We start from the raw sequence: 13,141 nt of genomic DNA, 5'->3' as shown, positions 1-13,141 counted from the left end.
GCATAACATAACTAATTGAAAGTGTTTTGTTTTTTTAAAATAAGAAATTCCACATTAAGTCAAAATGACGCAATTTCTCAAATCCAAATAGCCCTGATGGTTCTATTCCCAAAATAGTGGAAAACAAGCGATGTGTTTGTGAAACACTATGTCCCCATATAATTGACCTTTGACCTTGAAGGATGACCTTGACCTTTCACCACTCAAAATGTGCAGCTCCATGAGATACACATGCATGCCAAATATCAATTTGCTATCTTCAATATTGCAAAAGTGTACATTAAATGAGCGATTTTGACTCATATATTTGACCTTTGACCTGGAAGGATGACCTTGACATTTCATCACTCAAAATGTGCAGCTCCATGAGATACACATGCATGCCAAATATGAAGTTGCTATCTTTAATATTGCAAAAGTTATGGCAAATGTTAAAGTTTGCCCAAACAAACCAACCAACAAACCAGGGCAAAAACAATATGTCCCCCACTATAGTGGTGGGGGACATAAAAACACACTCAACTAATTACTGATCAATAACACAAAGCTCCAGCACTTTGACACAGTGACCCACTTTATTCAGTGGAAGCAATCAGACACCAAAAGCCCTAGGACACATTTACAACACTTGCCTTTCATATTGTTGATCCAAATATTTGTCCTGATACTCCAGAAATTCAAGGCATTCCCTGTACTGCCTGATTCGTGTTTCCAAGTCTCTCTTCAGAACGTGGTAGCGGACATCGTGATCATTGGGCAGCACTGTAATACAGCACACCACTCTCACTTCACAATTGCAAAGTCTAATGCTTTATCAGGACCAATTAATTTTCCATCTAATACATTTTCAATCGTTTAATGTGTAGAACAACTTTAATATTTGGAATTCTATATTTCAAGCAACACATTATACTTTTGTAATGTTTATTTTTTATAATAACAATGAAATATCTGAATACCAGTTGAATCTTATAAGTAGTATAATAATGGACCACTAACAGATTTGTGTATTTTTCAAAAATGTCATTAAGTATATGCACTACAAATAATAGTCAAGGGAGATGCAGAATCATTCATACTTTCACATTTTTCGCAATACGCATCTTTCAGATTTTGAAACATGTGCATTACATGTTGCAATATAACTAGTCAAGTGTCACAGAAAATCTTTTGCATGTTTTTGTAACAAATATACATACTCAAAAGTATGTTAAACTTTTATATTTCTTACTTAAAATGAATCCTTTTTAAACAACATATACATGTACAAACAGATATTTAGACCATACACAGTTCTTCTATGGTTATACTGATCTGTATGATAATAGCATACATGTATCACAATACTCTATTGTATGTCATTACGAAATTAAAACAGTGAGGGCCCTCTAATACAGTAGTGACCACCAAGGTAGTCTCATATTCCATATGGACCAAAGCCAAAGATTGAGATCAATAGACAGTTTGAGGCTGCCTGGTAAGGCTGAGATCAATAGACAGTTTGAGGCTGCCTGAAGATCGAGATCAATAGACAGGTTGGGGCTGCCTGGTTAGGCTGAGATCAATAGACAGTTTGAGACTACCTGGTAAGGCTGCGATCAAGACAGGTTGGGGCTGCCTGGTAAGGCTGAGATCAATAGACAGTTTGAGGCTGCCTGAAGATCGAGATGAATAGACATGTTGGGGCTGCCTGGTAAGATCGAGATCAATAGACAGTTTGAGGCTGCCTGGTAAGGTTGAGATCAATAGACAGGTTGGGGCTGCCTGGTAAGGCTGAGATCAATAGACAGTTTGAGACTGCCTGGTAAGGCTGCGATCAAGACAGGTTGGGGCTGCTTGGTAAGGCAGAGATCAATAGACAGTTTGAGGCTGCCTGAAGATCGAGATCAATAGACAGGTTGGGGCTGCCTGGTAAGGCTGAGATCAATAGACAGTTTGAGGCTGCCTGAAGATCGAGATCAATAGACAGGTTGGGGCTGCCTGGTAAGGCTGAGATCAATAGACAGTTTGAGACTGCCTGGAAAGGCTGCGATCAAGACAGGTTGGGGCTGCCTGGTAAGGCTGAGATCAATAGACAGTTTGAGGCTGCCTGAAGATCGAGATCAATAGACAGGTTGGGGCTGCCTGGTAAGATCGAGATCAATAGACAGTTTGAGGCTGCCTTGTAAGGTTGAGATCAATAGACAGGTTGGGGCTGCCTGGTAAGGCTGAGATCAATAGACAGTTTGAGACTGCCTGGTAAGGCTGCAATCAAGACAGGTTGGGGCTGCTTGGTAAGGCTGAGATCAATAGACAGTTTGAGGCTGCCTGAAGATCGAGATCAATAGACAGGTTGGGGCTGCCTGGTAAGATCGAGATCAATAGACAGTTTGAGGCTGCCTGGTAAGGTTGAGATCAATAGACAGGTTGGGGCTGCCTGGTAAGGTTGAGATCAATAGACAGGTTGGGGCTGCCTGAAGGTCCAGATCAATAGACAGGTTGGGGCTGCCTAAAGATCGAGATCAATAGACAGGTTGGGGCTGCCTAGTAAGGTTGAGATCAATAGACAGGTTGGGGCTGCCTGGTAAGGTTGAGATCAATAGACAGGTTGGGGCTGCCTGGTAAGGTTGAGATCAATAGACAGGTTGGGGCTGCCTGGTAAGGTTGAGATCAATAGACAAGTTGGGGCTGCCTGAAGGTCCAGATCAATAGACAGGTTGGGGCTTCCTGGTAAGGTTGAGATCAATAGACAGGTTGGGGCTGCCTGGTAAGGTTGAGATCAATCGACAGGTTGAGGCTGCCTGAAGATCGAGATCAATAGACAGGTTGGGGCTGCCTAGTAAGGTTGAGATCAATAGACAGGTTGGGGCTGCCTGGTAAGGTTGAGATCAATAGACAGGTTGGGGCTGCCAGGTAAGGTTGAGATCAATAGACGAGTTGGGGCTGCCTGAAGGTCCAGATCAATAGACAGGTTGGGGCTGCCTGGTAAGGTTGCGATCAATAGACAGGTTGGGGCTGCCTGGTAAGGCTGAGATCAATAGACTTCCCATGAGGAAAAAAAACCGCTAATGACATCTCTTGTTTCGCTTACATAGTAAAGCGTCCATGTTGAGATCTATATACTTACAGAGTATGGAGTCCATGTTGAGATCTATGTACTAACGGAGTATGGAGTCCATGTTGAGATCTATGTACTTACAGAGTATGGAGTCCATGTTGAGATCTATGTACTAACAGAGAATGAAGGCCATGTTGAGTTTTATATACTTACAGAGTATGGAGCCAATATTGAGGTCTATGTACTTACATGGTATGGAGTCCATGTTGAGATCTATGTACTTATAGAGTATGGAGGCCATGTTGAGATCTATGTACTTACAGAGTATGGAGTCCATGTTGAGATCTATGTACTAACAGAGTATGGAGTCCATGTTGAGATCTATGTACTCACAAACTATGGAGTCCATGTTGAGATCTATGTACTTACAGAGTATGGAGTGCATGTTGAGATCTATGTACTTACAGAGTATGGTGTCCATGTTGAGATCTATGTACTTACAGAGAATGGACTCCATATTGAGATCTATGTAGTTACAGAGTATGGAGTCCATGTTGAGATCTATGTAGTTACAGAGTATGGAGTCCATGTTGAGATCTATTTACTTACAGAGTATGGAGGTCATGTTGAGATCTATGTACTTACAGAGTATGGAGCCCATGTTGAGATCTATGTACTTACAGAGTATGGAGGCCATATTGAGGTCTATGTACTTACAGAGTATGGAGTCCATGTTGAGATCTATGTACTTACAGAGTATGGAGTCCATGTTGAGATCTATGAACTTACAGAGTATGGAGTCCATGTTGAGATCTATGTACTAACAGAGTCCATGTTGAGATCAATGTAGTTACAGAGTATGGCGTCCATGTTGAGATCTATGTAGTTACAGAGTATGGAGTCCATGTTGAGATCTATGTACTTACAGAGTCCATGTTGAGATCAATGTAGTTACAGAGTATGGCGTCCATATTGATTTCTATGTACTTACAGAGTATGGAGTCCATGTTGAGATCTATGTAGTTACAGAGTATGGAGTCCATGTTGAGATCTATGTAGTTACAGAGTATGGAGGCCATGTTGAGATCTATGTACTTACATGGTATGGAGTCCATGTTGAGATCTATGTAGTTACAGAGTATGGAGTCCATGTTGAGATCTATGTAGTTACAGAGTATGGAGTCCATGTTCCAGTGCCTTCCCCAGGAATTTGTTCAGGCGCCCCGTGGGTGGGTTTGGGAGGGGTGTCCCCTCCCTACGTTGATTTTTTTTTTTAATTTAACGTTCTGTGGTGCGTTATAACTAAAAAAACAGCGTCAAAAGACGTCGTTTGGTGCGCTATGACTCTTCAAAAAATCCCCCAGTCATTTAAAAATATACTTTTTTTATATTGTTTAACTGTTTTAAAACTTTTCCGCACATATAGTAAAATCCCGACTCGAACGATTCCCCAATACATCCGTTTCAACCCGACTCTATTACTGTATACTTACTATTTTTCAAGTTTCTATTTATTACCCGATAATCCCGTTTATTCCGTTTTTATCAATCTCTTTCTGGTAAATATTTACGATAAAAGCTTTCAGTTATTTCTTTAACACAAACCTTGCCATTTTTTAAGTGACTATTTATAGATTTGATGAAATATTGCCTCTGAATATGCGTCAATCCCCTGACCTGTTGTGTGCTTGTTAAAACGCTCAATACACGCCATTTGTATGCAATAGACGCGACGTTGTACATGCTGCATAATTTTCGCGCTCTTTTTAATTGAGAAAAAGATTCGACACAAAATAAATTTGCACTGCTAATTTGAAGCAAAATATTTAACGTTGCGGTAACATTTACATTCGGAAGTGTGTTTCGGATTAAAAACATCGACTTACGGTAATGGGTTTCGGATTACAAATTTAATTATTCCCATTTCAGATTTCAACAAATATTAGCCGTTGCGTTATAAATTCAACGATAATTTGTTTACACACTTTACGAGTCGAATAAATGTTTTGACGGAATTATGCATGAAATTCACGTTGTCCACGAGGATCACGGCCGGTTGCCATCATCAGTCTTCTAACTATCGATTATCGGACGAAACATTTACAAGTGTGCGTAATTAATTCAACGAAAATTTGTTAAAGCGCATTACGTGTCGAATAAATGTTTGACAAACGAGGTGAATCAGTTCTATAAATGGACATGTTGAAATATACATTTTGATGTCCGAATCTTGAATTAAGCGACAACTAGGAGGTAAAAGTGGTAAATCTATTGATCTTTCAGGGACAAATCCGTTTTATTGTTTATCAAAGCCGATAAGATGTACTGTTACACCTCTGCTTTGTTTTCACACCAACCATTATGATTATGCTTTGTCTCGTTGACCGGTTCTGACCGGTATTGTTGTAGACTGCGTATCAATTTATTGAGTTGAGTAATAGAGGAACGTATTACGCACAGTCTACACCTTAAATAGTTTACTATGTGAAACGTTAAGAGTCAACGCCGATTTTTCTCGAGTAAAGATTACAGGTGCAGAAACATTGCACTGTACGCGACAAACATTTCCTGAGAAGTGCGGAAAATAAACTATTAATCGGCAACATCTGTCGAAATTCGTACATAACCAATTTGTAATTATGCTAATTAGCATATATTTGTTAGCCAATCACATTGTTATTTACTTAATAAATTTTCCAATCAGGTATGTTTGTTTGTTTTCAATTGATGTGTTTTAATTTTTTCAGCTCATTATGTATCATAATCGAGTCAGATTTCTTTAAGCGTACATGCAGAAATTAAAATGTCAAAACGAAAAGTGTTAACGTTGAACGAGAAAATTCGGGTTTTGGAATTGTCAAAGAGTAAAAGTGCACGTAAAATCGCAGATGAGTTTGGAGTCGGTAAAACTCAAATTCAGAACATTCTTAAGCGTAAAGCCGAGGTGCTTGAAGACGTGGAAAATAATGTGACAGGTGAAAAAAAACGCGCGAGCTGCACGAGGAACGAGGACATTAATGATCTTGTGTTAACATGGTTTAAGGATGCAGCATCGAGAAAAATGCCTGTGTCAGGCCCTCTCATTTGTGCTCAGGCCCTTAGATTTGCGTCCGACTTAGAAATTGAGATGTTTCAAGGCTTCCACTGGCTGCTTAGCTTCGTTTCTCAGCACATTTTTAGCCAAATTCTTTGTTGTTTTTGCAAATAAATATGTACACACAATTCATTTATAATAAATGATAATTTATAATAAGTGAAAAAATAAAACACCCAAGTAAAATATTGTTTATGTATTGTGTTTATATTCTTTTTATTATAAAAGTTAAAATCATTGTGGACAAAAGAGATTATCCTTCATATAGATTCAAATTGAGGGTGAGCATTCGTCCAGAATGGCCTTTTTTATTTAAAGAACATTTTATTAAGAGACCACTTTTGATTACTCCCTTGAGTGGTCTCTTAATACAAGATTGACTGTACTTACAGAGTATGGAGTCCATATTGAGGTCTATGTACTCACAGAGTATGGAGTCCATGTTGAGGTCTATGTACTTACAGATTATGGAGTCCATATTGAGGTCTATGTACTCACAGAGTATGGAGTCCATGTTAAGATCTATGTACTTACAGAGTATGGAGTCCATATTGAGGTCTATGTACTCACAGAGTATGGAGTCCATGTTGAGATCTATGTAGTTACAGAGTATGGAGTCCATATTGAGGTCTATGTACTCACAGAGTATGGAGTCCATATTGAGGTCTATGTACTCACAGAGTATGGAGTCCATGTTGAGTGTGGTGATCTGTGCCTCCATGTCCTGACATTTGCCTCTCAGCACATCAACATCCACATGATCAGCTGGTCTTCCCTCTCCACCTGGTATACAACGCACTGATGCAGTCTCCAACAACAACTTCAACTGCTTGTCTAACTGAAAATCAAAGATAAACTGTAAAAAGTAATGTCATTGTTTATTTTACTACCTTTAATCAGAACAAGATACTGCGTTCAATAACAGCTGTTACCCTTTATGGAAGACTTGTCAGTATTGATTTATTGGCTCATTCGTTTCAGTCCAAAATCTGGTAAATGTCAAGAAAAATGAGGTCACGTGATTTGAGCTTGCTGAGTGTTTCATTAAAGTATTAAAGCTTCAATTGAATATGAAGTAGTATTGATAATGATGTTAAGTGAATCAATTTGGGTTAACCAATAAATTTTACCTTCTGAATTAGTTCAAGTCTTAGTTCAAAGTAGATCAATGTCAAAGTCAACCTTTACTACAAAGACACATCTTGTGTAACATCAATACTGCTTGCTTCAAAGACATTACTTGTGTAACATCAATACTGCCTGCTACAAAGACATGTCTTGTGTAACATCAATACTGCTTGCTTCAAAGACATTTCTTGTGTAACATCAATACTGCTTGCTGCAGACATGACTTGTGTAAAATCAATACTGCTTGCTACAAAGACATTACTTGTGAAACATCAATACTGCTTGCTACAAAGACATGACTTGTGTAACATCAATACTACTTGCTTCAAAGACATTACTTGTGTAACATCAATACTGCTTGCTACAAAGACATGCCTTGTGTAACATCAATACTGCTTGCTACAAAGACATTACTTGTGTAACATCAATACTGCTTGCTACAAAGACATGCCTTGTGTAACATCAATACTGCTTGCTTCAAAGACATTACTTGTGTAACATCAATACTGCTTGCTACAAAGACATTACTTGTGTAACATCAATACTGCTTGCTTCAAAGACATTACTTGTGTAACATCAATACTGCTTGCTACAAAGACATTACTTGTGTTAAATCAATACTGCTTGCTACAAAGACATGTCTTCCCTTCACAAAAAAGAGTGTAAAATGTACGTTTTAAGTACTTTTGCGTGTGTTAAACGTGGCTGTATTGGCACTGCGTTTTATGAGCGCTTTTTCTTACCGGTTGAGTTTTTAACAAAAACAAACAAACAAGAAACTGTGCGCTTTTTGTGGGTAAATGTGCGCTTTTATGTGGGTTAAACGTGCGCTATTTAAAAAAGCGCACATTTAACTCACTTTAAGCGCAGTTATAACCCACATAAAAGCGCACATATAGGGTGTGTAAGCATGTGCACTGTGTAATCGATTTCATGACTTGGGAATTTTAGCAACCAGAATCGGACCGACTGTTTGGGATTTTCAATCGGTCTTTCATGACCCCAATCGGTCTAGGACCAACAAAACCGAAAAAATATGATCCCTGACATAATACATCGTACTAGTCTTGTTAAGTTAAAACATATTTAAAAAAATGTTGAACGCATGTTAACAGTAAATATAAACGGGAATCGCTCATTTGTAATACCTAAAAAACATTTTCCAACCAAAGTAGCTGATACCTGTTTACCTAAGCTACCCTTACATGTAGCGCACATGTCAGATATGACTCTGGTCAATACGGCCTAAACCAACAACGGCTTCAATAAATGACAACCAGCTTTTTCACGCATGGACATTGACAGCCAAGATAATAACGGTTCGAATGACAATGATCATTATTATACATGTACATTACTATTGCTATTACAACCACACAAATTGATATCTGTATCATTTAAATTTTAATAATCAGGTTTATGATTATCTTGTTAAGCGACTAGGCCGTCATGAATTTGGACCGTCCTGACCCACATTCGTAACATGCATATAAATGGACCAATCAGGTGCCCTCGGAAAATTCTGTCAGCAGAAAAAGCGTTGGTACGGAAAAGCACGTGTATAAAGATGCTATCGCTATTTTTTAACCTCAGAAAACTTTCAGAGCTGTTAACAAACCTATACAAACCAAAGAATTTTTTCCCTTTTTTTACCCGGACAATCGGTCCTGTATATTTGACCGACAGGCCGGACCTTACAAAATTTTACAGGACATGACTGTCGGTCCGGCCATGTTTGGCTGAGACTGCATGCAAATAAGTTGTCTCAAATGAACAAATTAATTGCAATTAAATTATATAAGAGATTTATAAATAATTATGTTTTTTTTTTTTTTATAAATAAAAGGGCAGGATGGGGCCTCGGAAGGGCAGGGCGGGGCTTAGGAAGGTATTGCTGGAGCACAGTTTTCATTATGCTGAAATCTTTATAAAACATGAACAAATAATAAGTTGTATATTAACATCAAAGTTGTGAGTGATTTCTTGCAAAATCCTGTTTCCTGTTTCTATTAACACTACACAATGAGTTTATTAAACTTAACAGTTGTTTTACTGAAGCCGTGCTACAGAGTATCAATTGTCTGATTCAGGACTCTGAGCCAAATGTTCCGGAGCAGCGTTTTTTCCTCTATATAAAGTTGGTACAGTAAAACGGCACCATTCCCAATGACACCATTATTCCCAATTTCAAAATAAAAAATTCCCATTTACCCTAAAAAATCCAAATTTGCAGAAAAAAATTGGCAAACAGTTCCAAATGTATATGTTAATCACCTTTTGTCAAATCATCGCAGTCTACACAATAGGTCAGTATATCTGCTAAGCGTGTTTCCAGAACGCCCCAACACTTAATCCAGTTTTGTCCAGATTTTCTGTTTTCTCAAGACCGTAACAATAAAGATACAGCATGATTGTTTTGAAATTATGTTTTAGGAAATGTCTATTCAAAATCATTTTTAACTGAAATTAAAATCAGGGGTGTGATTGAGATGAAGGGGGAGGACATCTGTCGACTGATTGAGGGGAGGACATCTGTCGACTGATTGAGGGGAGGACATCTGTAGACTGATTGAGGGGAGGACATCTGTCGACTGATTGAGGGGAGGACATCTGTCGACTGATTTTGACTATGCAAATCATGTGCATAATGCAAGGGCAAAACTTTAAAACAGACATTTAAATAAATAGTTTAACACCATCTTAAACTTATTAACAAGATTTATTTATAAAAATCCTTTTTATATTCACATTTAACATATTATGCGAAGTCACCAGTATTATTTGTGATCAAAATCAATGTGTGTTCTGATCCCTGTGAATGAGTGCAGCAATCTTTTGTTTATAATTGGAAATAAGGTAAACAATAATACAGTGTTCAACTAACATGACTAACAACAATTTACCACGGGATCCGTTGTTCAAGATTTCTTCACATGGAATATGACTTAAGCCTTACCAAGAAAGTTGATCTTCCGTACTCATTCAGAAAGTGGTATCGCTTGTTTGTTTAAAAAAATTCAATCTTCGAAATTTTGTGAGATTCTTTCATTCAATAATTGCGCTTCCAAAAGTCGCAATTTGCAAACGAATCAGGTTACAGTATACTAAATATTTGTGGCATGAAGGGCTGTACTCTCTAAAATATATCATAGTTGACTCGAAGGCACTTTACACCAATATTTTTACAAATTTACGCTAATCTCGGAAATGACCGCCCCTCCCCCCCCATATATATGGTTATATATGTTGTAGGTTGATTAAAAAATAAAATTAAGATACAGAGTTTAGTAATCATAAGTCAAAAGACACTTCTTTCCAAACAAATTTATAAAAAATTGGGATTTTTTTTTTAATTTCAGTTTGGGATAGGGTCCGTTTGCTTTGGGATCGTGTCCGTTTTGCGGCCTTTTTGACTCAGCAGAAAACCCCATGTCCGCAAAAATCTGCGGAAAAAGAACAAACCTGAAAAATACATGTACATGTACACGTTTTTTTTTAAGCTAGAGTTTGATAACGTTGTGTTTAACTTACAAAGTGTGTTTCGGATTACAAATTTAATAGCGGTCATTTGAGAATTAAATTTATTAAATACACTACGCGACCTGTGATTTTTGCATACATCTCGCATCACCGTAATCAATGCAACGTGACAAATTGCAGTGATTCCCAGCGACAAGAAAATTTGGGTGATGTCTCTGCGATTCCACGGTGACCGTCGCGCAGTGTAACTCACTGTAATGCAATCAGTGGGAATTACCCCGAACCACAGTGATTCACCTTTTTTTCGCGAAAAACTCGGAGTCAGTGTTTATTACATGTATTCCCTATCAGAGCAGTCTGTGAAAGAAAAATAAATGAAATAATCCAGACGATTTATTTACATGCTAACGCAGTGTAACTGTTAACAGATATTCACTTTCATTTTTACCCGTTATCAGAAAGTCCCCAGGAAGCAATTTTTTTTACATGACTGCGTATGACACAATAAAACATTTTTTTGTACATGATCGTATTGCATTCAATCTTCATAATTTAAATTCGCTTGTCAAATGAAAGCTGTGTCCCATAATGCACTGTACTCTTTAAACTTCTGAAAAATGGCGTAGGCATATGGTTGTGTTTATGAAATTCTTAAACATATTTATCGTCATAAATGTTTAAGATTATTTTTTCGTAAGTGATGTTGTAATTATATTGGATTATCAGATAAACGTGAACATTAGAACAGTGGTATGTATACATTTATCGATACGATTCGGTTTATATGAATGAATTGGCAATCATGGATGTAACCGACAACCACTGCGATCATGGCGAATCACCACAAAATTGCGGGGAATCACAGCAAAGATTATCTTGCACTCGCGCCACGGCGGAGTGAAGAATCACATCAAATCTCGGTGATTTTACACTCGAAAATCAAACTGGCCACAATGACTTCGCGAATAAGGCAAAAATTACGGGTCGCGTAGTGTAATAATTTGTTAAAACACTTTACATGTTGAAATACTTTTCTTGACAATATAAAGCATGAAATGCACAATGTCCACGAGGATTACACCAGCACTGATTAATGTGGTTGAGGATTACACCAGCACTGAGTAGTGTGGTAGAGGATTACACCAGCACTGAGTAATGTGGTAGGTAAAGCAACGCCAACAAACTGCCACAAAACCACTGAAAGAATCCATTGATAGTGACACTGGGCTATTCATGCATATCTGATTCACAATAATTGGCATCTTCAGTGCCGTGGAGCCATACTCTAATACTACAGTACTCGTAATATAGTTTGTTACACACTTCCATGTAAAATTTGCAAATTTCTCATTGGAAATGGGTGCCTTTAAAAAAAAATTATTATGACCTGACAGTTATGATTAACCCATGAATGTGCAAGCTTTGACTTATGTCTTTTGTTTTTTGCTGAACAGACAACATGCAGAAGAGACAGTATTGAGATACAAGGAATCCGGGGCGCGATACCCTAGCTCTTTGCAAATAGATCCCTTGGATCTTTCACGTGCTCAGTGCATAGCACCGATACCAGGGGACAAAAATATTTATAAACTGCACTCGTCCTGCAGAACTAGTGCATTAAAATGTTCACTCATCCTGCAAATAAATGCACTCGTCCTTCAAATATGTGTGAAAAAAAGATTTCAAAGGGCTGATATGACTAATAAAGTTTCCTATATCACTGCTAAAATGCTGCTTACTCAGTTATTCATGCCAGCTGATCACAAAAGAAATGTTAAGCAGTGAAATAAGTTACTTTATTTATGAGGAATACAAAATAAATAAATGAAGACAAATATTTTGCTAACTTCATGTTGTATAATTTTCAAAACTCTTTAACATGTAAGAGGAACAGGACTGAAATAATCAAAAATTAAACTTTACTTGATAAATAAGCCTTAATTATTTAAACTATTTATATTTTGGACAGTTCATGAACATTTGGTCTAATCGTACACCAACTGCTGTGTTTTCCTTTTTTCTAATGCTCGAGTTCTTTCTGTTTCGGACGTTTGAACATCACCCCCGCTCCCTTTAAAGAACGCTTGTATGTCAGAAGTTTTGAAGATGAAATTCAGAATGGATTAAAACCGTACTTCGCAGTTAAATAATAAAAAAAATTAAATACTTACAGTGAATGCAGTCAGATGGTTCCCGGTCAACATGGACGCGCAAAGTTTACACCAAAAGCCAATATTTACTCTGACCACAGTCTCACATAACAACGCGCACCTGCTGTATGAAATGTTCAATTACAATTTCCGTTTCATTCGCATTCTACTTTCAGAATAGATATGATTTAAGAAAATGATTTTATTTAATGAAAAAGAGTCTTACTGGTCAGAAAATACATATTTTAACTG

General features: G+C 37.6%; 1 protein-coding gene across 1 annotated transcript in view; it reads right to left on the bottom strand.

The window, feature by feature from the left end:
- Nucleotides 1-619: 619 nt before the first annotated feature.
- LOC127831619 (uncharacterized) overlaps nucleotides 620-13,141 on the bottom strand; it is a 22,057-nt gene continuing 9,535 nt past the window's right edge. The window contains exons 2-3 of the mRNA XM_052356598.1: nucleotides 6,810-6,969; nucleotides 620-762 (exon numbers count right to left, since the gene is read on the bottom strand). Of these exons, the coding sequence (XP_052212558.1) occupies nucleotides 620-762; nucleotides 6,810-6,969 (303 nt within the window). The remainder of the gene's footprint in view (nucleotides 763-6,809; nucleotides 6,970-13,141) is intronic.

The sequence above is a fragment of the Dreissena polymorpha genome, chromosome 5 (genome assembly GCF_020536995.1).
Source record: "Dreissena polymorpha isolate Duluth1 chromosome 5, UMN_Dpol_1.0, whole genome shotgun sequence".
Lineage (NCBI taxonomy): Eukaryota > Metazoa > Mollusca > Bivalvia > Myida > Dreissenidae > Dreissena > Dreissena polymorpha.
Note: the sequence above shows the minus strand (reverse complement) of the source record. Positions and strands in the feature narration are given on the sequence as shown.